The sequence below is a fragment of the Tamandua tetradactyla genome, chromosome 16 (genome assembly GCF_023851605.1).
Source record: "Tamandua tetradactyla isolate mTamTet1 chromosome 16, mTamTet1.pri, whole genome shotgun sequence".
In the NCBI taxonomy this organism is placed as follows: Eukaryota; Metazoa; Chordata; class Mammalia; order Pilosa; family Myrmecophagidae; genus Tamandua; species Tamandua tetradactyla.
In genome coordinates, this window is record NC_135342.1 from 30339746 (window position 1) to 30365743 (window position 25998).

The 25998-nt window shown below is 39.0% G+C and overlaps 1 protein-coding gene and 2 pseudogenes across 1 annotated transcript; 1 reads left to right on the forward strand and 2 right to left on the reverse strand.

The window, feature by feature from the left end:
• Positions 1 to 6221: 6221 nt before the first annotated feature.
• On the reverse strand, positions 6222 to 25190 carry COX6B1 (cytochrome c oxidase subunit 6B1). The gene is made up of 4 exons (XM_077132101.1): positions 25056 to 25190; positions 23355 to 23471; positions 22136 to 22236; positions 6222 to 6414 (listed from the first exon to the last, which is right to left on the reverse strand). The coding sequence occupies exons 2-4, from the start codon at positions 23458 to 23460 to the stop codon at positions 6361 to 6363; spliced, it is 261 nt and encodes an 86-aa protein (XP_076988216.1). The 5' UTR covers positions 23461 to 23471; positions 25056 to 25190; the 3' UTR covers positions 6222 to 6360.
• Positions 6433 to 17876, reverse strand: LOC143659293 (exostosin-like 2 pseudogene; annotated as a pseudogene).
• Positions 10018 to 10596, forward strand: LOC143659294 (UPF0462 protein C4orf33 pseudogene; annotated as a pseudogene).
• Positions 25191 to 25998: the final 808 nt, after the last annotated feature.

Genomic DNA, 25998 nt, shown 5'->3' on the forward strand with positions numbered 1-25998 from the left:
CCGGGCTTGGAGGCCTCTGAAAGGAGCTTGGACTTTTCTATAGTGCACTGAGGGGCCATGGAAGGATACTGAGCAGGGAAAGGACATGCTAATATTTGTTTCTTAGAAATATGTTTCTGCAACAAGTGGGGGATCCAGTTGGCAGCCCCTGAACCCACCATTCAATCTTTGGCCCCATCACAGGTTAGGCAACCCCCTGATGGGGTGCAGTGGGAAGTACGAGGCACCACCTGGAGGTTTCTGATAAAAAATATTAAACCTGAATCTCATCAAGCCTCAAGATCTAGCTTTATGTTTATAGGAAACAACAAAACTCAAACCAAGTGTAAAAGACATATATATGGCTCTAATTAAAAAAAAATACATGGGAGAAAAACAGAAAATTTGAATGTCTTCTGTGTGTTAGATGACATTAGAGAAGTGCTAATTTTGTTAAGGGGGATAATGACATGGTTGATATGTAAGAAAATTTCTTGTTTTTTAGAAAAGCATACTGAAGTATTTAAGGATAAAATGCTATGGCTGGTGGCAGCTGATCAAATGGTATCTAAGTTAGTGTTTAATACTTAGAATTTAAGAACTTTGCTATCTGAATATGTAGATTTTTTTCCTTTGTTGCCTTAATTTTGAATTGGTTTATGAAACTTACTGTGCAAACACAGGCTTTACAATGATTATATGGATACTTTATTTAAATATGCCTATGGTTAAGCTAACTAAGCTATCCATTGTTGGTGGTTCTAAGTGTATTGTTTGTTTTCTAAAATAAAAAAAGTAACAACAACAACAGCAACAAAAGATAACATCATCAAAGAAACCAGTGTGTTGTTCTGCACACAATGTTGCAATACAGACCAAGTCCCTTTGAGTAAGACCATGAACAAATGTTGTGAATATGAAAAAAAAAATGTTATGGCTGAGGTTTGCTTTAAGACACCTCAAAAAGTAGATGAAGCAACATGGCAAAACCCCAAAAGTTGTTAAATCTAAGTGGTCCTTATCGGGATTCATTATACTTTTCTATGTACGTGTGGAAATTTTGCAGATAAAAAAAAATAAGGAAGTAAAGAAAAATATATCCCCCTGGTTATTCTTGGGGGTGAACCTGCTGGGCCTTGCAGGTATGTGGAATCCAGAAGATGTCCAGTGTTGAGACCCTGGGTCTGGGCTTCAGGGGAAAGGTAGGTGTTCTAGTTTGCTAGCTGCTGGAATGCAATATACCAGAAACGGAATGACTTTTAAAAAGGGGAATTTAATGAGTTGCTAGTTTACAGTTCTAAGGCCGAGAAAATGTCCCAATTAAAACAAATCTAAAGAAATGTCCAATCAAAGGCATCCAGGGAAAGATACCTTGGTTCAAGAAGGCCGATGAAGTTCAGGGTTTCTCTCTCAAATGAAAGGGCACATGGCGAACATGGTGTCATCTGCTAGCTTCCTCTCCTGGCTTCCTGTTTTATGAGGCTCCCTGGGAGGCATTTTCCTTCTTCATCTCCAAAGGTCACTGGCTGGTGGACTCTGCTTCTTGAGGCCATGTCGTTCTACTTTGCTCTCTCTGAATCTCCCTCATTCTCCAAAATGTTTCCTCTTTTATAGGACTTCAGAAACTAATCAAGACCCACACAAATGGGTGGAGACACGCCTCTACCCTAATCCAGTTTAACAACCACTCTTGATTGGGTTACAGGGAGATGATCTAATTACAGATTCAAGCATACAGTATTGAATAGAGATTATTCTGCCCCTACGAAATGGGATTTTGGTTAAAACATGGCTTTTCTAGGGTACATACATCCTTTCAAACCAGCACAGGGAGTGTTCCAGATAGTGAGTGAAGGAATGATGGGTTTAGAATATCAGCATTTTTCAACCCCTAACAGAGCTAAGCATTGGACAACAATGGCTGCAAATACCACCAAAAGAGAGACAGCCGGACGTGACATGCCTCTGGATGGAAGAACCCATCATCACCTCTGATACAGTTTTTCCTCCTAAAATCAAACCTGAATCTGATCAAGCCTCTAGATTCAACTGCTGATTTATAGGAATTATAGATGACAGAAACATGTTAAACCACAGGGTGCAGTCAGCAAAATCCAGACTCTGGGAAGCTCTGCAGGGCAAATGGCCCTGCTTACTTCAGCAAACAAATTGCAAGAGGGAAAAAAAGAGAGGGGAAGAACCAACAGATCAAAAGAGAATTTGGAGACCGATTAACAAACTACCATGTGTAAGCTTTATTTGGATCCTGATTTAAACCTTTGAAAGGTTAAAATTAACAACAGTAAAAATCACATTTGTATTTATAAAATATTAGAAATTCAAATACTGACTGGATATTTGATAATATTACAGAATTATCGCCAACTTTTTCAGAATGATATTCAGGGCCCGCTATATAATTTGAAAGGCTCAGTGCAAGATGAAATGTGGGGCATTATTTAAAATTAAGAATTTCAGGTGGGTAATGGTGGCACAGTGGCAGAGTTCTCGCCTGCTTGCTGGAGACCCAGGTTCAGTTTCAGGTGCCTACCCATGTTTAAAAAAATAGAATAAGAATTTCAAGATGGTGACAGCAGAGCATCAAACCAAGCATGGGCTCTTCTGAGCATGGGGTCCAGTGAGACACATAGGTGGCTCGCCCATAATCCATCCCTTTTTGTTTTTTTTTAGGGTTGCATGGTCTGGGAATCGAACCTGGGTTTCCCGCATGGAAGATGAGAATTCTACCACTGAACCAACCATCCACCCTCCATCCCTTTTTAAAATACAATTATGAATTAAATGACTTGAAGTCCTGGATTTGCTTAATACAGGAAGGAGAATCGTGGAGCATATAGACATTGCAAGATTGGACATGAGTTAATAATTGTAGAAACTGGGTGCCATGCAGTACTTTTTTTTCCCGCATGGGCAGGCACTGCGAATCGAATCCAGGTCTCTGGCATGGCAGGCAAGAACTCTGTCACTGTGCTACCATTGCCTGCCCTGTGCAGTACTCTTAATATGTTTGCATATGTTTAAATTTTTTTCCCATAATCTAAGCTTGTACAGCCTGCACCTATATCCTAAGGGGGAGCAAGTTGGAAAGCGCCTGTGTTTAAATGAATGACAGATATGGATGAGAAATAGGCTTACACAATCTCCTGCCTCATGGCAGCGCTTCACAAGGTTGCTTATCTCTTTTTATTCCAGGAGGAATCATAGGGTCTTATAGCCAGGCCCAGGTCAGACCTCAGTTAAGCCTTGTCTATGTAGCTATGTAGAGATGTGCAAGGTTGACAGGGCACTGTGGGGGAGACTTTTCCCACAGTATCACCACATAGGTCACTTTGCAATGGCAAAAAGACAAAACAGATAATTTCAGAGGAGAGAGTGAGTGTCCACCACCTTACCATGTGATTAGACGTGGCATCAGGTACTTCCTGATGGGAGGCAATAAGGACACAAAAAGGAAGGATTCTTGCAAAAATATTTACTTGTGTTTAATCAAGCCTTTAGACTAACTTCTAGTTTATAAGAATTACAGAAGATAGAGGAAGAAGCTAAATAACACTATGAGGCAATAATCAAGTCAATCCAGAGTAGGGTACTTCTACAAATTTGCTGACCTGGCCTCTTGAAAAATTCCATCTTATAAAAGGGGGCTACTCTAGAATTTAAGGACTTGAGACATAATAGCCAATTGTGGAATATGTACCTTGATTGGATCCTAATTCAGCAAACAAACTAACTAAACAATAACATAAAAAGCCTTGGAGGAACAATTTGGGAAATTTCTATGTGTCCTTATTGCCTCCATCAGGAGATACGTGATGCTGGATCTAATCACTGGGTAAGATGGTGGCCACTAGCTATCTCCTCTGAAATGATCTGAGTTGGCTTTTTGCCACTGGCAAATAGGACTTGTATCTAATCAAGCGTTTAGAGCTAACTTCTAGTTTATAAGAATTTCAGTAGAGGAGTATGAACTAGATATGAGGTATTAGGGAATTAATTTTTCTTTGGACTGATAATAGTATGAAGGAACATGTCATTTTTCAAAGACACAAGCTAAAATATTTACAGGTGAAGTGTCAAGATGTTTGGAAATTATTTTCAAATAGTTCAGCGAAAAAATTGTATATATATATCATATATATACAAATATGCAGACAATATTAGCTTCCTAGGCTGCTTAAAGCAAATACCATGAAATGGTTCAGCTTTAACAATGTAATTTATTAGCTTACAATTTGTATATATATATATATATATATAAAATTTATTTATTTATTTATTTTTTACATGGGCAGGCACTGGGAATCGAACCCAGGTCCTCCCGCATGGCAGGTGAGCTTTCCTGCCTGCTGAGCCACCGTGGCCCGCCCTATTAGTTTACAATTTTAAGAGCAAGAAATTATCCAAATCAAGGCATCAAGGCCATACTTTCTTCTTGAAGATTAGCTGCTGTTGATACTTTGCTCCTCTGCCACATGACAAGGTACATTGTGGAGTCTACTGGTCTCTCCTGCCTCTTCTGGGTTTAATTGATTTCAGCTTCTTGCTTCCATGGTTTTCTCTCTTTGCCTGAATTTTATTCTCACATAAAGTACTCCAGTAAGAGGATTAAGACCTATTCTGATTGAGGTGGGTCAAACCTTAAGTAGCCTTATCAAAAGGTCCTACTTATAATGGGTACACATCCACTGAATTTAAGAACATGTTTTTCTGGGTTACATATAGCTTCAAACCACCACACAGACTAGGCAAATATGGCAAAATTTTAACTGTTAAACTTAGGTGATAGGTGTAAGGACAGTCATTGCACTATTCATTCACTTTTTCTGTATGCTTGAAATTTTTCATGATAAAATGCTGAGAGGAAGAGTAATAAATAGGCAAAAGAATTCTTCTTGCTTTCATGGAAATTAAATTCTAATGCATGCATGCATTAGAGGAACAATTATTAAGGATTAATAAGTAAATATATTTGGAATGTCAGTTGTGCCAGGAAAGGTTACAAAGTGTGTGGGGGGTGGGGGATTTGAAATTTTAGCTTGGTCAAAGAAGGCGGTTACATTTGAGTGAAGATCTGAAGGCAGTGGGAGAATGAGCCATAGGCTATCTTGTGAAAGATCATTCCAGGTAGACCATATAGCAAGTGCATACTTTTTGAGGTTAGAGCCAGCCTGGTGTGTTTAAGAAACTTCTAATTTGCACACACCCCCTGCCACAATGGTTGAGCAATCTGGAAATGTTAGATCCAGATATATGGACTTCCTGTTTAAATTGTTTTACATTTCCCAATGCATGCCATAACATCTATGGTGCATCAAATTTCCTGTGTGTGTCCTGGGGTCCTTTTAACAGCCCCTTCCTCCTCTTGGACAGCCATTTCAGATCCCTCCTTAAAGTATTTTCTCAATAGAAAGATTGATTTCCCTGCTCATATGAACATGCCCAGACAAGTTAGCCTAACAACCACTTGATGGATCTTGAAGAAACATCAATTCTGCCACAGGATGGTGCTCCAGTGGCCATACTGCCTGAATTTCTTTTTGCCAAGTTTGGTACATGAGTTTATGGCATTGTGAAAGAATGTGTTCAATTTAGTCTGCCTACTTAAATGACTTCCAATTTTCATAAGAGGTCTAGAATGTAGACAGAAATCACAAGCTCTGCAGAAGAATCTATTACATGATTCTGTTAATTTCTTAGGAGTAATAATGGTAGTGTTAATATGTTTTAAAAAAAGGAATCATTATCTCTGAGATACATATATGTACATATTTCTGGATAAAACACAATCTCCAAGATTTGCTTTGAAATTATCTGAGGGGAGTTAGAGATGAAATAGGATTGGTTGTATGTTGATAATTGTTGAAGCTGGATGAGGGGTACATAGGAATTTATACTAATTTGCATATCGCTTAAATATTACCTAAGAAATATTTTAAAAAAGATATAAGAAAATTACTGTAGATAGTAAAGGGGAACATACAGATTACCTTTTGCATGGATAGGGACCTGAGGCTATTCTGTATAATCGTCCATCCCATTGACTACCTGGCACATAGGAGGCAGTCCAAGTTCGCTAAAATTAAAAAAAAAAAAAACAGAAAAGACAAGTGCTCTGACACCCCTTTTCCCCATTCCCAACACCACAGTTAGAAATCTGGAGACTTCTCTTACATTCCAGCTTCTTCTTGCCCAATCATCCAGCTCTTTATAAACACACACTGTTATACTTTTCCAGTAAGTTTTTATTATTTGTTAAGTCACGATTCAGGATCCCAGGGTGATGGGTCACCATGTATCCAGGTCCCCCTTTAGGACCGTGGGAGAAGGATGAAGGACAAAGGAGAAGAGCGGCAGGCCAGTTCAGATCTTCCCAGGAAATGTGCCTTCTGCCCTGCGGTCGTCCCAGGCTGACACCTGTGGAAAGACAGACAGTGTCACTTTCTTCAGCTGTGGGGCAATTAGATGGGTGGGTTTCTTTGTGTTCCTCACTGTGCCCACCTGTTCATTTGTTCAGCCAAAAAACAAATAACATAGGCACCCGCTATTGTTCCAGGAGCTGAGCAATCAGCACATTATCTAACTTACCCTGTCTGGATAGATCATTTAAAAAATCCAAACACAGGGAGGCCCAGAATAAGAATGAGGGCCTTTAATCCTGTATAGCTTAATGTAATGCCTGGATAAATCCCAGAGTATATTAAACCGATAATCAAAAAGTACTGGCAAAGTCCCTTAAGGGATGGGAGAAAAAATATGAAACTATTAAACTTTACCACTGGGGAAACCCCTAATACTGTGTCAAATATTAGGGACACTCAAATCAATAGGCCAAGCTCTTCATCTTAAGGCTTGCTCTTGTGAAGCTTATATATGCAGTGGAGAAGCTTAGCCTACCTATAGATAGGCCTAAGAGTTACATCTGGAGAACCTCTTTGTTGCTCAGATGTGGCCTCTCTCTCTAAGCCAAACTCTGCAAGTGAAATTATTGTTCTCTCCTCTCCATGTGACATGACACCCAGGGGTGAAATTCTTCCAGACTGCTTGGGAGATGACTCCCAGCCATCGGATTGGCCCTGGCACTGTGGGATCAACAAAGCTATCCTGAGAGAAAGGGGGAAAAGAAATGTAATAAATAAGGTACCAGTGTGTCTGAGAGAGTTCAAATAGAGTCAAGAGGCTACTCTGGAGGTCACTTTCATGCATGCTTCAATTAGCCATTGCTACCTATCATAACTTGCCAACCCTCAACCAAGACCATTCCTGCCAATCCTAAAGAATTCCTAGGATATTATATAAGATTCTACAAAGGTTTCATGAACTTTCCAGAAACCTACAACCTCCAAATGGGTCCTTGGACCAGGTAAGTCCTGAAATGCAGACGGGCTAGCCTCTCCAGAAGATCAACTAGTTCCATCCCTCTATCCCACACTATTGACAGCCCCTTTCAACATGCAAAAATTAGAATGGGCATAGCCCAAATACCTCTAAAGGTGATGGTGGAGTTATACAGAGAAGGTAGGGTTTAACAAATGAGTATGTTTGCTGAATTATTATACTGATATTTCTTTTAGTCTCCAGGACCTTAGAGCAACTAAAAGTAAAAACCTAAAATTGTGGAACTGTAACCTATATCAAACTCTGAAATCTGTTCTACAACTAATTGTTGCGGTATGATTTGAGATTTATGGTTTTTTTGTATATGTTATTTTTCACAAAAAAGAAAAAAGAATTTATTGTGATGATAAAAGTGCAACTATATGATTATATTGTGAGCCGCTGACTGTACACTTGGGATGATTACATGGTATGTGAATATATAATACATACAATAAAAAAAGGAATTGAAATCTGGTACACACACACACACACACACACAACTGATGGAAAGGTATATATCAAATTGTTACCAATTCCCACAAAGTAGCACTTTGATCTTGGTGGGCCTTTCTACAGGCAGTTATAAGCATATTCATTTACATATATATACACACAATGCTATACAATGAAGACAGAATCTGAATCCCTATTCCATCACTTCCCAGCTGTGTGGCCTTGGGCAAGTTATATAACTTCCCTGGGCCTCAGTTTCCAATTCTGAAAAATGAGATTACTGATAATAGTATCTACCTTATATGACTGCTATGGCATGTTTGACCTAACATGATGTAAAGCACTTACAGTGTGGTTGGTAAATGCCACTTACATGCTTATTTTGTTTATACACATATGTATATACTCTGCATTAAAAAATATATATGTATATATGATCATACTTACAGATTGTTCTGCAACTTGTTTTTTTCACGTCTTAAAGAACTCTTTTTGTGTTCTGTCATACAGATCAACACATTCTCTACAAAGACTGCCAAGATAAGTGTACCATCATTTATCTAATTTGGGTTGTTTCTGAATGAGTCCCCTTACAACCAACTCTGCAATGGACATCCTTGTACATGCATTTTTTTTTTTTTTACAAGGGCAGGCAGTGGGAATCAAATACACGAATATTTTTGTGATGCCGAAATAGTCAGGTCAAAGTGTACTTTTTTTTTTCATTTTGGAAGATCCTGCCAAATTTGACCTAAAAAATGACTAGACTCCTACTCTGAGATAAACAGTTATGAATTAAGATCTATAAAGTGATATACAGTTGAAGATTTGAGACATTTAGAACTTATAAATCATATTGATGAAAAGCTTTAAGCACAAACTTTGGGATAAATGTTGCCATTGGACAGTCATCTAGAATATACCTAATTCTAGTTTGCAAACAAGATGCTCAATATTAAGTCTGTCCTTGAGTGTGGCTAAAATAAAAAGGTCAAAACTGTATCTATGTAGCTCCATATCTCCTAATTTTCTCAGGTTTGTCATCCGTGTCAGTTTGGAAGTATTATGTACCCTAGAAAAGCTGTTTTAATCCTGATCCAATCTTGTGGAAGCAACCATTTATTTTAATTCTGATTCAACATTGTATGTAGAAGCTTCTGAGTGTGACTCACCCAACTGCGGGTGTGATTTTTGATTGGGGGGAGATGTGACTCCACCCATTCCAGGTGGGTCTTGACTGGTTTACTGGAGTCCTTTAAAAGAGGAAACATTTTGGAAAGAGTCAGTAACAGAGCCTAAAGAAACAACAGAACCTTCAGAGGAGAGCTGACACAGATGCAGACATGCGGAGAACAGAGACACAGATGTTTGGAGATCCCTGGAGCCCAGCAGACACTGCCATGAGAAATTAAGCAAGCCAGAACCTGAAGAGAACCAAAGGAAGCCAAGAGATGAAAATTAGCCCTGGAGAAGAAAAATGAGAAATCCTGAAAGGAACAGAGGCTGAAGGCATCAGAACCCCAGGAGCAAGGGACCAGCAAATACCAGCCATGTGACTACCCAGCAACAGAGAGAACTGAACAGTTTCTGACCCACTGGCCTTCCTTGAATTAAGGTATCTTTGCCTGGATGCCTTCACTGGACATTTTTATAGGTGTAGAACTGTAAACTTGTAACTTATTAAATTCCTCTTTTTAAAAGCCATTCCAGTTCTAGTATATCACATTCTGGAAGCTTATTAACTATTACAACATCTGATAGAAATATTTTGATAATAATTGAAATTGTGAGTCCAATACTTACATTAAAAAAAAAAAAAGGTTGAGCTTACGTATAGAACTATCAACAGCCTCTGAGAGAACCTATTTTGCTAATTCTTGGCAAAATCAACCTTTATAATTTTCCACCAGGCTGCATGGTAAAATGAGCATCTCTCGGTTGTTTTCAACTGTATTTCCCCTATTAGAGTAGGGACGACCATCTTTTTCATATCTGGGGTTCAACTGGGGTCCCTCAAAATGGGCTTGTATTTTCTACTATTCACAGTTATCTATTTCAATTTCTCTGTTTCTGGTTTTATCCTTCTTTAAATAGGCATTAAAAAAATACAAGGTTGGGCCTCTCAAGTGACCCTGGTGCCAAAGAGGCAGTGTGTCTTGGATTTAGAAGGGCCTCCTGAGTCTTCAGATGGATTTTAAAATTGAACACTTGGAGTGGTTTTCCAATGAAGCATGAGCCATTGTTTCTCAGTTTGAATCCAGGTGATGGAGGAGTGATGATGGAAGTGCTCCATTTTTCAATGAGTCTCCAACCCCACTTGGAGAACAAGGAAAGCCTATCAATGAACTGTGGGATTATGAAGTTGCAGAAGCATTTTTCTCGAATGACATAACTGAGCAGTATTTAGAAGCTGAACTTTGTCTCCATGGACAACATTTGGTGCTATTACTCTCTCAATGAAGAAATGTGTACAAACAAGAACTTGCTCTATCAAAGTGTCCAGAGGAGAGATAAAATGGGAAGGCAAAACATATCTTCCTTGGTGTTATTTTCCACCAAATGTGACAAAATTCAATTCATGGATCAAAAGATAAAAGAAGTTATGAAGCTCTTTACTCTGTACCTCGACATGAACAGCAACAAGGACAAAAACCTGATTTCCATCGTCTGGAATACTTCAGGCCTTTCCATTTTAACACATTTCTTGTAGAAGAATGGAAACAGCCAGAATCAGACCTGTGGCTAATAGACAAACCTGATGTATAGGTTATATAGTAGATAGCTATATAATTTCTTCTTTATGCCTTTTGAAGTAAATCAAGAATAAGCACCAATCTCCTTCAAGACACCACAAACACATTTCAACCACAAATATTTTCAGAGATGTCACTGAAAATATAGTACCTCTGTGGCTATAAGTTAACAATTAAATGCCAGGACTCAAAGACACTGTAGAACAGTCCCAGAATGTAAACAATAAAATCACTGACTCAGGAATTATATCCCTGAATAAAAGCGCCTTACATGGAGACCTAACTGGATAATACCAGCTTCTTGGTTTTAAAGTTAGTGTGAATTTTACATCCTAGAAGCACTGCACATTTTTTCCTTTGCAGAGGCTCCTCAGGTAGATAAAAGCTCGTAATGTTGCTTAAAAAACTACATAACACAGAGAGGTTACTTAAATACCAAGCAGTTTTGAGGTTTGTTTGCTTTTTACTTTTACATTTTACTTTTGTGCTTGGCATGTGGAAAACCAAAGAGAGAAATCATAACGTTGGAACATTTTAAGGGCATGCCTTCATAGATACTAATAAGCTTATTAATAAAATAAGATCTCTGCAGAAAGTGCTCAGCTCGATGCTACATTCCAGAATAGCCACTGTCGTTTTCTTTTTTAAATTGCCTGTGTTTATAGGTTTCACAACTATCCCTGAAGTCTTTCCAATATGCTTGGCAATGATAAAATTCATGGCAATATTTACAGACCTTACGCCTAAAGCAAGAGCACTGAAGAAAGAAAGAAAGAAATGGGAACTCCTTACAATTAACACTTTTGTGCATCAAAGAACTTCATCAAGAAAGTAAAAAGACAGCCTACACAATGGGAGACAATATTTGGAAATGACTTATCAGATAAAGGTCTAGTATCCAGAATTTATAAACAGATTGTTCAACTCAACAACAAAAAAAAACAGCCAATCCAATTACAAAATGGGAAAAAGACTTGAACAGGCACTTCTCAGAAGAGGAAATACAAATGGCCAAAAGGCACATGAAGAGATGCTCAACATTCCTGGCCATTAGAGAAATGCAAATCAAAACCACAATGAGATACCATCTCACACCCACCAGAATGGCCATTATCAACAAAACAGAAAATGACAAGTGCTGGAGAGGATGTGGAGAAAGAGGCACACTTATTCACTGTTGGTGGGAATGTCAAATGGTGCAACTGCTGTGGAAGGCAGTTTGGTGGTTCCTCAAAAAGCTGAATATAGAATTGCCATATAACCCAGCAATACCACTGCTAGGTATCTACTCAGAGGACTTAAGGGCAAAGACACAAATGGACACTTGCACGCCAATGTTTATAGCAGCATTATTTACAATTGCAAGGAGATGGAAACAGCCAAAATGTCCATCAACAGATGAGTGGCTAAACAAACTGTGGTATATACATACGATGGAATATTATGCAGCTTTAAGACAGAATAAACTTATGAAGTATGTAACTACATGGATGGACCTTGAGAACATTATGCTGAGTGAGACTAGCCAAAAACTAAAGGACAAATACTGTATGGTCTCACTGATATGAACTGACATTAGTGAATAAACTTGGAATATGTTGTTGGTAACAGAGACCATCAGGAGATAGAAATAGGGTAAGATATTGGGTAATTGGAGCTGAAGGGATACAGACCGTGTAACAGGACTGGATACAAAAACTCAGAAATGGACAGCACAATACTACCTAACTGTAATATAATTATGTTAAAACACTGAATGAAGCTGCATGTGAGAATGATAGAGGGAGGAGGGCTGGGGACATAAATGAAATCAGAAAGAAAGATAGATGTTAAAGATCGAGATGGTATAATCTAGGAATGCCTAGAGTGTATAATAATAGTGAAATGTACAATGTACAAATTTAAAAAATGTTACTGCATGAGGAAGAACAAAGGAATGTCATTATGGCAGGGTGCTGAAAATAGATGGTAATTAATATTTTAAAATGTCACCTTATGTGTGAGACTAAAGCAAAAAATGTGTATTTGTTACAAAATTTATATTTTGACTACAGCATTTCCTAATATAACTTATGTAGATAGTTTGATTGAACGTCATAAGTACTTGGAATCTCAGGTAGGACATGAGATTTTGTTCGTTTGTCCAGTGATGTCCCAATGAATCCCAGGGTGATTTGATCAGTGAGTGGACAAGTATTTGCAAGCCCCCTTCGGGGAATGGTGAGAGCGAGGAGAAATTCAACTTCCCAAGTTGAATTCTTGATATTCTCACAAGCAGTGTGGACAACCAAAGCTACAGGCTGAGCCCCTAATCTTGGGGTTTGTTCATATGAAACTTAACCCCACAAAGGATAGGTCAAGTCTACTTAAAATCTAGGACTAAGAGTCACCCCCAAGAGAGCCTCTTTTGTTTCTCAGATGTGGCCTCTCCCTCCAGCCGACACAACGAGCAGTCTCACCACCCTCCCCCTCGCTGCGTGGGACATGACTCCCAGGGGTGTGGACCTTCCTGGCAACGTGGGACAGAGATCCTGGAATGAGCTGAGACTCAGCATCAAGGGACTGAGAAAAACCCTAGAATGAGCTGAGAATTAACATCAAGGGATTTAGAGAACCTTCTCGACCAAAAGGGGGAAGAGTGAAATGAGACTAAGTGTCAATGGCTGAGAGATTCCAGAGTTGAGAGGTTATCCTGGAGGTTATTCTTATGCATTAAGTAGATATCACCTTGTTGTTCAAGATATAGTGGAGAAGCTGGAGGGAACTGCCTGAAAATGTAGAGCTGTGTTCCAGTAGCCATGTTTCTTGATGATGACTGAACAATGATATAGCTTTCACAATGTGACTGTGTGATTGTGAAAATCTTGTGTCTGATGCTCCTTTTATCTACCATATCAACAGAAGAGTAGAACATATGGAATAAAAATAAATAATAGGGGGAACAAATGTTAAAATAAATTTAGTTTGAAAGGCTAGTGGTAAATGAAAGCGAGGGGTAAGGGGTATTGTATGTATAATCTTTTTTTTTTTCTCTGTTACCATTTTGTTTTTATTTCTGTTGTCTTTTTATTTCTTTTTCTAAATCGATGCAAATGTTCTAAGAAATGATGAATATGCAGCTATGTGATGATATTAAGAATTACTGATTACATATGTAGAATGGAATGATATCTTAATGTTTTGTGTTAATTTTTTTTAATTAATAAAAAAATGTTTAAAAATTCATGGCAATATCATCATAGTTTTGAGATTCATCTATCAAAGCATGCACAGCAGCAGGTTGCCTCTGAAAGAGTTCACGAATTTTGCTATTGAAGGAGGCTCCATTCAGCACCATAGAGTACTGGTCATCATGTCCAAACCCAGGTGTTTGCAGTTCAAAACCTCCATAACTGTAAATACTTGATGAAGTAGAGATATGCTTTCTAGGAACAAATCCTACAATCTGATCAGGAAATTGCTGCCAAGCAGAGAAAGCAAAAATGAGGTCCTGGGCGCTAATTAGCACATCATCACCTACCATTAACACTGCACTGGTCTCCAGTTCCGGGAAAATCTGGAGTCTATTTCTCACTCTGTTAGCTATCTGCTGTTTAAAGATCACAGGGACAAGGTGAGGCCCCAGGGAATTCCATAACACATCTGGTTCCTTCTCCCCAATATTGTTCCATACATCATCACTTTGTGCAGATGGGGTACTGATAATGATTTAGAAGTCTCAATAAGAGATCTATTCTGTTGTACGTCTGCATTATTAGAGTAAAGGATTCCAGGGTGGGCTTAACTCCCTACGCAAGGTTAGCATCTTGTCTTCTTTGATATTAGGAAGTAAACTAGTCAAGGCGCCAGCTACCAGTAGTAATACAAGGATGACCACCAAAGAGAAACAAAGCACCAGAACCCCCATTCTCTCCTAGGAAGTTTGCAGATGTGGAAATACCTCACTGTGGTAAAGTTTAATTTAAAAAAAAAATTTCCTTATAGCTTCACTGATTGATAGAAACTGACTGGCACTCGAATATAAAAGAATGCAGTTGGGTCAACTGATATCTGCTTGCAGCTTGGTAATCATAAAATGGAAGGAGCGTCTCACTTGCTCATTTTCTTTTTCTCTCCAGCCTTCTTTTAACTCAGAGGTTGGCAACCTTGCATAAAATGAATACTTTCTACTTACAGGAGGGATACCTAGTTGCCTGTCCTCTTCTTTACTAGCAATACTTGATTTGTTAAAAATTTTAATTTGCTCAAAAATATATTTCCTAAATTCCTTTAAAAAAATAGAAATTCTCTCATAAAGTTAAACCACACACCTACGTCATGATCCAGTGGTTTCATTTTTAGGTATATACCTAAAAGAAATGAATATTCATAGCAGCTTTGTAATAGCACAAAATTGTAAATAATCAAACTTCTAACCACAGAGAATGGACAAACTGCAATATAGTCAGACAATGGAATATTATTCAAAAGAAAGTCTACTGATAAATGCAACAGCACAGATGCACCTCAAACACATAAGGTTGAGTAAAATAAGCCAGACCTAATACACTGTATGATTATTTTTATGTGAAAGTCAATTACGGGCAAAGCTAAGCTATGATAATAGATACCAGAACAGCAGTTACTCTGGCTAGGGATAGGGGATTCAAATTCTTTGGAAAAGGAGTTTGAGAGATTTTCCCGGGGTGATAGAAATGTTCTGTACCTTAATCTGGATGGTGATTATTTAGTTTCATATATCTGTCAACAGTTTTTATAAAACTGTTTATAAAAAAAAAAACAACAATGCTGGGGAGTGAGGGGCAATGATAGATAGTCGGATCCTTTGGCTAGTTACCCTTTACTCCAATAATCCCATTTCATGGAAAGGAAACTAAGGAAGCCATTGAAATACAGGGGAGAACATTTCCTGCAGTGGAGATGTTCACTGAAGTCATTTAAAATAGTGAAAAGAAAGCATGAATCCAACTAAAGGGAAAGAGAATATTTTTAACTATTAAAGATGATGGCTACTCAAATAACCAACCTGTCTTTAATTTCATAGATTACACTGAATGAAGATAGCTATACAAGGCATGTTAAGTGAAAAAAAAAAGCAAAGTGCAGAACAGTAACTAGGATATGATCCCCAATTATATAGAAAGTATATATATATACATACACACACACCTCTACACATACACATCAGCACACACAGAATAGGAAGAAGAAAATTTACACCAAATTGCTAAGGGAAATTAACTTTGGGGCTTGGAAGGGGTGATGGGGGGGCTTTTACCTTCTATATTATATAATTTTTTGAAAAGTCTACCAAAAGCAAATATTATTTTTCATGGAAAAACTGGAAAATAAAGGATGGCTGGAAAAGTGCTTAAAATGCTTATACTATAGGAAAAGTGCTGGACCAAAACCAACAAACAAATGAAAAAAAAACGTATCATTCCTGTTAACCCTAAGGAATATCTAGAGCTCTACCTAAGATTCTACAAAAGTTTCACGCACTAAATTTACTTTCTAGAAATCTATACTCTCCAGATGGTTCCTAGGCCAGATAAGTCCTAAAACCCAGAGGGGCCAGCCTCTCCAAGAACATCAACTAGTTCCATCCCCCTATTCCATACTGTCGATACCTCTTTACAACATGAAAAAATTAGAATGGGCATAGCCCAAACATCCCTATGGGACTGGGAGAAGGATCAAAGGAGAAGGAGGAGTTATAACAGAGAAAACAGAATTTAACAAATGAGTATGACTGCTGAATCATTATACTGATATTTCTTTAAGTCTCTAGTGTCTTGGTGCAGCTAGATGGAAAAAATCTGAAATCGTGTAACCATAACCCTTACCAAACTGTGAAAGCTATTCTTTAACTATTTATCAAAATGCACTCTAATTTATTGTTTTGTATATATGTTATATTTCACAATAAAAAATGTTAAAAACCAAAACAGCAACTCACACAGGAATCAGAGCTCAATTAAAAATACATATATACAGGGCAGGCCACGGTGGCTCACCAGGCAGAGTTTTCCCAGTGCCTGCCCATGCAAAACACACACACACACACACACACACACACACACACACACACACGAAAACATGGAAGATACCCATTAGCAGCGAGGTCAAAAGGATGAGGAGCTAACATAACTCTGGTAAATATGTGAAAGTGAAACAGAACAAATCCTTTGCTATGGTTTGCTAATATAAAACAGCTGTCTAATGTTTTTATTTTGAAAGTAGCTTCATTTAAAAATGCTTATAAAAATTAGAGCTTAGATTATAAACTATAACTCTTATCTTTGAATTCTAAATGCTTTGCTCTTTGTGTAACCTAGTAGATCCCTGGAACTTTAAGTATCTGTGTGACACCTGAGATTCAGATTTATTTCTCCAGCTCTGAAAATCAGCATAACTCTGAAAAGCAACTGTTAAGAAAAAAACACTGAAAATGATCAAACTCCAATTAAAGACGTGACTAAAACTGATCTGGTTAAAACTAAGGCAAATCAATATACAAGGTAAAAAAAAATATTCTATTGTAAGGCTTTAACTTTTGTGTGAAACAAAAAGAAAAATATTTATTTTGTCTGAAATTTAAAATTTCTTTAGCACAATTTCTAATTTAATCTGACTAGTCAGTTTATTTAAACAACCTAATTCAGCTTTATTTGATATAGAACCTAGAATAAGGAATAAAATCTTAATATTCTGTACAAACTAGTGTTACACCACAAGGCATTTCAGAGTATTTTGGGTAGTAAATGAAAAAGTATTTACAAACCACCTTGAGAGACTGGGAAAAATATAATTATTAAACATCCCCACCTGGGGAATTCCTGACATTGTCTTAAACAAGAGGGGCTACCAATTTAATAAGCCAAGGTCTCAATCTTAGGGCTTGCTCTTATGAAACTTATTTCTGTAATAGCAAACTGAACCTAATTATAATTAATGCCTTAGAGTAATCTCCAGAGAACCTCTACCACCCCTCTACATGGGACATAATTTTCAGGGGTGTAAGCCTGGTCCTGACATTGTGGAACATAACTGTCTCAGATATCATGGGACATAACTGGCCCTGGCATTATGAAACATAACTCCTAAGGATGAGCCTGGCTCTGGCATTGTGGATTAGCTAACCAAAAGGGGGAAAAGAAATAGAGTTTCAATGGCTAAAAGATTTCAAATTGAATTGAGAGGTCATTATGGAGGTTACTCTTATGCAAGTTTGCAGATATTGCAAACTGTCACAATATGGCAAACCCCAACCAACAGTATTCCTGGAAAACCTGAAAGATATTCTGGGCTAATAAAAAAATTTTATCTATCAAAAAAAAAAAAAAGGATGAGGATCCCAAACCATGCACCACCACCTCCCCAGCCCCCAAAAAAGGGATGAGGAAAAATTTTTTGCCCCTTCCCCTATGTTTTAACTTTCTGTGACGGCTTAGAAGAAACAGAAACAAACACAACAAAAATCATCTGTAATTAATAACACCAAAGTTTTTTGGAATAAAGAAGCCAGGGCTGCTGGGATTTAAGGGGCCTGTGTAGACTGCATTTGTATCCAGCCCTACCAGGACAGAGAGCAGACACTTGAGTGGATGAACTGCACAGTCTGATGCCCACCAGGTAAAGGTAGGCCTAGGCCCTGGACATGGGTATAGGGCAGTCTTGGAACTGGGAACATATTTCCAGGCATTTTGTCTAGCACGCAGCCACCACTGAGGCCTGAACTCAGGCCCTGCAGTTGGGGAGAGATGTTATAGGGATCACAATGTTATGTTACCTGAAATCACCAGGATGAGGCAAAATCCTGGGAGGAGAGATGGCACTCAAAGACACTCGAGACAGTGTGGCCAGAGAAGTGAGGGAAAAATACAGGTGAGGATGGTGCCACAGAAGACAAGGCAAAACGGTCCACTTGGACAATTCGTTCTACAGAAATGAGCCAAAGATGTATATCATGGATGGTTAAAATACTGAAAAATTGAAACATAATGTCCATCAAACAGAGAACTTCCTGTATGATTATTCTGTAAGCATCAAACTGCTCTAATAAAAAGAAAAGGGAGGGGGGAAGGTACCAGCTAAATAAAAACATCAGTAAGTTATTAAAAGGAATAAAGAAGATCTACAAACATTGTCATTTAAAGAAAGGCTCCAAGATATACCCAAAGCATAAGTAACAAAATAAAAAATAAATAGGATCTTACCAAATTAAAAACTTTTGTTCTTCAAAGTAAAATGTATCATGAAAGTAAAAGCAAAACGATAACCTAAATAATGCGAGAAAATATTTAGAAACCATATACTTGACAAAGGATTAATATCAAGAATATATAAAGAAATCCTTCAACTTAACAACAAAAAGAAAAACAACCCAATTTAAAAATAGACAAAAGACTTTAACAGACATCTCTCCAAAGATGTACAGAAAGCACATGAAAAGATGCACAACATTAGCCATCAGGGAAATGCAAATCAAAACCACAATGACACACCATCTCACACTCATCAGAATGGCTATATAAAAAAAAAAAAAAAAAAAAAAAAAGAAAAACAAAATGAAAATAAGTATTGGAAAGCTTGAAGAGAAATAGGAATACTCATGCACTGCTGGTGGCAATGTAAAATGGTACCACTCTGGAAGACCTTTTGGTAGTTCCTCAGAAAATAGTATAGAATTACCATATGACCCGACAATCCCAGTACTCATTATGCAATCAAAAGAACTGAAAGTAGGGACTTGAACAGATGTTTGCATAGCAATTGGTCATAGAGGCGTAATTCACAATTGCCAAAAGATAGAGGCAACCCAAGTTTTCATCAACCAAGAGATGGATAAACAAAATGTGGTATATACATACAATGGAATATTATTCTGCCATAAAAAGGAATGAAGTCCTGATACACCCAACAGCATGGTTAACCCCTGAAGACATCATTTTGAGCAAAATAAGTCAAACACGAAAGGACAAATATTGTAAGACCTCACTGTTTTAAAACAAGTAGATCAGGGAAAGGTAAGTTAAAGCCTAAAATGTGCAGGGTTCTTCTCTGGAATGATGGAAATAGTTTGGTAATGGATGGTGGTGATGATAATACAACATTATGAACACAATTAACAGTGCCGAAACATATATCTAAATGATCAAAGGGAGAAATGTTAGATTGTATATATGGAAACAGCACAAAAATAAAACCATCCACTACACTGTGAACCCTAAGTTAAACCATGGACTCTAATTAATAGTATAATTATTAAAATGTGCTATCATCTATTCTTACAAGCAGTGTGGACAACCAAAGCTATAGGCTGAGTCCCCAATCTTAGGGTTTGTTCATATGAAACTTAACCCCACAAAGGATAGGTCAGGCCTACTTAAAATTAGGCCTAAGAGTCACCCCCAAGAGAACCTCTTTTGTTGCTCAGATGTGGCCTCTCTCTCCAGCCAACACAACAAGCAAACTCACTGCCCTCCCCTGTCTACATGGGACATGACTCCCAGGGGTATGGACCATCCTGGCAACGTGGGACAGAAATCCTAGAATGAGCTGAGACTCAGCACCAAGGGACTGAGAAAACCTTCTCAACCAAAAGGGGGAAGAGCAAAATGAGACAAAAATAAAGCGTCAATGGCTGAGAGATTCCAAACAGAGGTTAAACAAGAGGATAAAGGTTATCCTGGAGGTTATTCTTACGCATTAAACAAATATCACTTTGTTAGTCAAGATGTAATGGAGAGGCTGGAGGGAACTGCCTGAAAATGTAGAGCTGTGTTCCAGTAGCCATGTTTCTTGAAGACGATTGAATAATGATATAGCTTTCATAATGTGAATGTGTGATTGTGAAAACCTTGTGTCTGATGCTCCTTTTATCTACCTTATCAACAGACTAGTAAAACATATGGAATAAAAATAAATAATAGGGAAACAAATGTTAAAATAAACTTAGATTGAAATGCTAGTGATCAATGAAAGGGAGGAGTAAGGGGTATGGTATGTATGAATTTTTTTCTGTTGTCTTTTTATTTCTTTTTCTGAATTGATGCAAATGTTCTAAGAAATGATTATGACGATGAATATGCAACTATGTGATGAAAAAAGAAAAATAAATAAATTTATTTATTTATGAATTACTGATTATATATGTAGAACGGAAAAAGATAAGTGCTATCACCAATTGTAACAAATGTTCCACACCAATATAAGGTGTGGGTAATGGGGTGGTATATGGGTATCCTGTATTTTATGCATGATTGTTCTGTAAATCTACAACTTCTCGAATTAAAGAAAAAAAAAAGCAATTTAGATTTAGCTAAACATCACCTGCTACATTTAAGCGTTCATTTGCACTGTATTAACTTTATAGCATTATGCATTTTTTTGGTTTTATGGTTGTAAAAGAGCTTTTGTACCTAGTTTTGTTTGTACTTATTTAATAAACCTTTCAATAAAAAAGACTTCAAGACTCACCGATAAGTCATAGAAAAGCAAGCTGCAAAACAATATACGAGCCGCTTAACAAAGTTCCATAAGCCTGTGTATGATAAATTTATTGAGAAAAAAGGGGGATCAATTAATAGCAGTTACCATTGGGGAGGGGAGCTGGAGAGTACTGAAGAGCTTCACTTTTTTACTATACTGTTCACATTTGTTTTTTGTTTCTTGGGGGGTGCATGGTCCAGGAATCGAACCCGGGTCTCCTTCATGGAAGGCAAGCATTCTACTACTGAACCACCCATGTACCCACTCACATTTGTTTTTATATGAGTAGTTACTTTTGCAATAGTATCATATTTTTAGTCTGAGACACATGTTTTTTCATTTTAACATCACTGAAATTAGCACCTGTTACATTCCCTTTCAGCAATTTTAGCACCTTTCAATGTGTCTTGCAGTTAATAAGGGCTTTGATTTAACAAAACAGGGTAACGTTAAACAAATTTTCTTTATTTAAAAAAAAATAAAAGGCATGGCAAAGAGCACTAAGTGCTGACAGGACAGATCAGGACAAAAAGGACTGCAAAATGGTGGTATTCTAAAGAGATCCATACTAAAGGAGGAGAGGGTGAAATTACATGTCTGAGATTTGCTTTAGAATACTTCACCAGAAGAAAAGTTGGGGGGGGGGGTAACTGACAGATGAGGCAAATGCAGAAAATCATTGTAACTATTCAGTTCGAATGATGGCCATATTTGGGATCAATGAACTACTCTAATTTTACATATATTTGAAAATACTTATAAAAAAGACAAGAGAAGCTCACAGGTACAGAGGCCTGATACTGAGTATGAATTTGAAAAGTGAGAAAGATGGTTCCAGCAAGGAGACAGCTCTGGTGGTCATGGCTGAGAGCCCTCCCTGGCTAAGAGGTGTCAGAGAAGGGAGGCAATTCCGGGAAGGGGAAACAGCAAAAGCCCTGTAGACAATGTTATACCTTGTCTTCCCTTGTCCCTTAGAGATGAGCTCCCGCCAAGTCACCACACTCTCCTCTGCTCGGACCTGCCCCTGCATCCCAAGAGTCCCAACAGGAAGCACCTACCCAGGATATGGGGCAGAGGGACTTATACACACGCCGGTACCATTCACACACGGAGACGTCACCCCCTTTATCAGTCATTGCCTTCTCGCAGCGGTGGAAGTCTGTAAAGAAAGGGGTTCAGGGTCATTTCTGAACACACTTCTGACCAAAACTCACAGCGGGAAATATTTTATACCTCATGATCAGTCTCACACACACACACATATTGAAAATAGAAGTTTCACAAAGAAACAAATCCATTAAAAAGGGCTGAGCACAACTCACTAAACTGATTTTGTAATCCACTAGAGAACTGTTGCCTGACTTGTAAACACTGGGATCAGGAATGATGGGGAAGCATTAGCACACAGATTATGGAGCCCAAAACCAGGGCAAGGGAAGGGGAAAATGATCTTGACGATAAGGTGCTGGGAGTTCCAGAGAGGAAGGCGGGAAAGGAATAATCTGTTTTTTTTTAAAATAGGTAATTCATTAAAATAAAAACAAACAAAAATAAATTAAAAACAAACAAACAAAAAGGCAATTCACTCCTGGGCACATTTCCTAGACAGGAATGCATGCACACAGCATTGGATTACATTTCTATGAATGTTTATAGCAGCCCTATTCATCAAAGCCCCAAACTGAAAGCCACACAAGTGTACATGGAAAGAACTGTGGAATACTGTATACCACAGCATATAAGATTCCTGAACTGAATGAAGAAAGCCAAAAAGAACACAGAGTACTATAAAGTTCACAAAGGGGCAAACTTAAAACAAGGAGGTAAAACCAAAAATGTGATATAATATTGAATATTGGTTACACTTCTAGTAGGGGGAGGGAGTTGTGCTCAAGATGGAGCATGTAGTGGTTGGGGAGTTTAGAGTACTAGCAACATTCTATTTTTCTATCCAGGTTATGGCCGTACAGGGGTTCACTTTAGAATTATTGTTTTAGCTTACATTATGTTTTACATATGTTTCATTACACACACACAAACACACACACACATACACTTAAAAATCATTGTAAGAACCAAAGTTTGTGACTGGTTCAGATGCTGAGGTGATTGTTAATGAGGGCATGGGCCCTCCAGGGTTATGATGTTCAGAATAAAAGTAGCGTCCAGGACCAGTGTTAAGGTGCATGGGTCCTCTAGGAGTAGGTAAGAGGTGAGGGACTTGAGGATTGGGACTAGGGGAAGGTCTGCACTTTCCCATGACCACACCCTTCTTACCCAGGTAGTTCTGCCAGCAGTTCCTGGTCTGGTTCTGGTTGGGGAAGCGGCTGTCAAAAGGGGCAGTTCTGTAGTTCTTAATTTTGGTCTTGATGTCTTCTGCCATGATGCTGACTCCTGGAGGCAAAGTGGGTGGACGTTGGTAAGGGTTGGAGGGCTTAGACATGGGCATCTCAGCCCACCCAGGACCAAATGAGGCCCAAATCCAGAAAATTGGGCTGAGTATAAAGAAGTCATCACTCCCCTCCCCTAACACACACACTCACACACAAGTGAACTGCAGGGCCAATCCATACATCTGGTGTGGAAGTCATAACAGGTTGGGGCAAACCCTTAGCAAAATCAAGTCTCTTATCCCAAATAATACTAGCTACATTACTGAATAAATTTACAGGCCAGATGCTGTTCAACATACTTGACTCCTCTAACAGCCTCTGTATAAGGTCAGAACTATTACTATCCCCATTTCTTGACAAGGAAGGAATCAGACATCTAAGTGACTTCCCAAGGTCATGCCACACACAACTGATGGGGCTGTACTCAGTTACTGGACTACCATACACTGCAGAGGTTCTTAATCTTTTTGGTGCTATGAACTGCTCTGGGGTTTGATTAATCCTACAAACCGCATTCTCAGAATATGTTTAAATGCATTAAAAACTGCACTGGGTCAAAAAGAAAACCAGTTATATCTAGCTGTAGATTTATTAACTGCCATAGTATTGATTTAACCACAAGTAAAACTATTTTGTGATATCTGCAACAACTAATGTGATATAAGAACATCTGTGATTTCAAATGGTGACAAAAGTCACAGGTGCCAGAAGCATCACAGCAGTAATAACCATGCTTCTGAGATTGTTGCCTCCATTCCAAAGGGAAGGAAATGGTACATTTCAATTGGAGGCCAGCAAAAACAGATATAATTTTTTCCCCATTTAACCACTAGCACTCCTTGAAACCTATTAGTTCTGTGGACGTAGGGTTAAAATTTGATATTATGTCTCTAAAAAAGGGACACACAGTAGCCATGGAACCTATGAGAAATGGCCTCTGTATTCCAGAAATTCAAGGAGTCATGGACTACATAGAGGTGCATCGGCCGGTGTCCAATTCAAGCGGCCCAAGGCAGTGTTGGGGCTCTGGTAGCACTAAACAGTCCTTCCGGAGAGGGAGGACTATAAAACACCAGCCGCTGGGACAGAGTCGTCTAAAGAGCTTCGGGTGATATCTCGACCCAATATGTGGGGGTGTTGGTGGATCCGGAACGACGCTGCGGTCCCTCCAACGTGCAAGGGGGAAGCGGGATCAGCCACCAGGGAGTCAAGCTGCGGCTCAAACAAAACCCCGGGGGTCACGCCCGCGGCTTGGTGATTAAGAGCAATGCAGTCCAAATTAATGGGTCTAAACCCTAGTAGCTACGGCCTCGACTAAGAAGCTTATTATCTCTCAGCCTCAGTCAGGGTTGGGGGTAAGATTAAAGAATCAATCTAACTAAATCGCCTGGAAGGTTGCTGGGCAATAAGGAAGAACTCCACAAACGTTAGTTGTTATTATTAACAGAACAACCAAGGCCCGGGGCTGGCACACTGGGATGTAGGACGCCACCAGCTGGAACCCTCATCCCGTTCTCGGGGAAGTGGGGTTCGGTTCCCCAAGCCCCCATACTAGGGTCCCAGGTATCTGAGCCCCCACACTCACCTAGCAGCGCCTCTGAAGCTGCTCGCTGCTCAATGTGACCCTCAGCCCAAACGTCTGTCTAGGACCGGAAGCGGAATTAAGACTGGCCGGAAGTGCGGCGAAGCCGGGTACTGGGTAGTCTACAGCGCGCCTACAGCGCGTATGGGTAGCCGAGTCCCGGAAGTCACTCTGGGCCCGCCCATCCTTCGAACTCCGACATCCCATTGGGCTTTGAAATGCATGTTTAACATCACTACCGGGACAAAAGAGAGTTCGTGTGGCTCTTCAGATAACTAGGAGCAGCAGTTGGGGACGCCAAATTACAGGCTCTCTTCACCTTGACTGTATCAGGGGGAAAGATTTCTGAGTCCCGGGACTGGCTGGAGAGAAGACTGTCTCGGGGAGAATGTCCCAGAAGAGGTGCTTTTATTCATGCAAGAAATATTTATTGAGCGTTTATCCTGAGCCAGACTCTTGTGTAAGTTTTGGGGATACATTATTGTACAAAATACAAAACCCCCATCCTTATTATGATTGTTACGGGGTTGATTGTCATACCACGACAATCAACGAACTAATCGCTTGAAACGAATTAATCTCTTTCCTGGGGTCATTGACTGGATTGTCCAGACCCTACATTCCCTTCCCAAATCTAATCTCGTTCACTCTGCCTTAAAATATGTATCTAGAGTCCTCCCCTGCCAAATTTGGTTCACGCCACCGTCAACTCCATCATGGACTATTGCAGTAGTCTCTGCCTGGCCTTCTGGCTTCTCTGCTGACCTCCACATTTTGTCTAACCAGCCACAAGAACTCTGTTGACACCTGTGTCATATTACATCCCTCCTCAGTCCAGAATTTACCCCGGCTGCTGGTCTGACTCCGAGCAAAAGCTAAAGTCCTTACAAATGGCCTACACAATCTACTTGCCTCATCCCCTCGCCCCCAATATTCTCATCTACCC

Coding starts and splice junctions, on each gene's coding strand:
- COX6B1 (XM_077132101.1), bottom strand. CDS start 23,460: ATGGCAGAAGACATCAAGACCAAAATTAAGAACTACAGAACTGCCCCT. Junction 22,237..23,354: donor CTGCTGGCAGAACTACCTGG/GTAAGAAGGGTG, acceptor CTTTCTTTACAG/ACTTCCACCGCTGCGAGAAG. Junction 6,415..22,135: donor CCCTCTGCCCCATATCCTGG/GTAGGTGCTTCC, acceptor GTCTTTCCACAG/GTGTCAGCCTGGGACGACCG.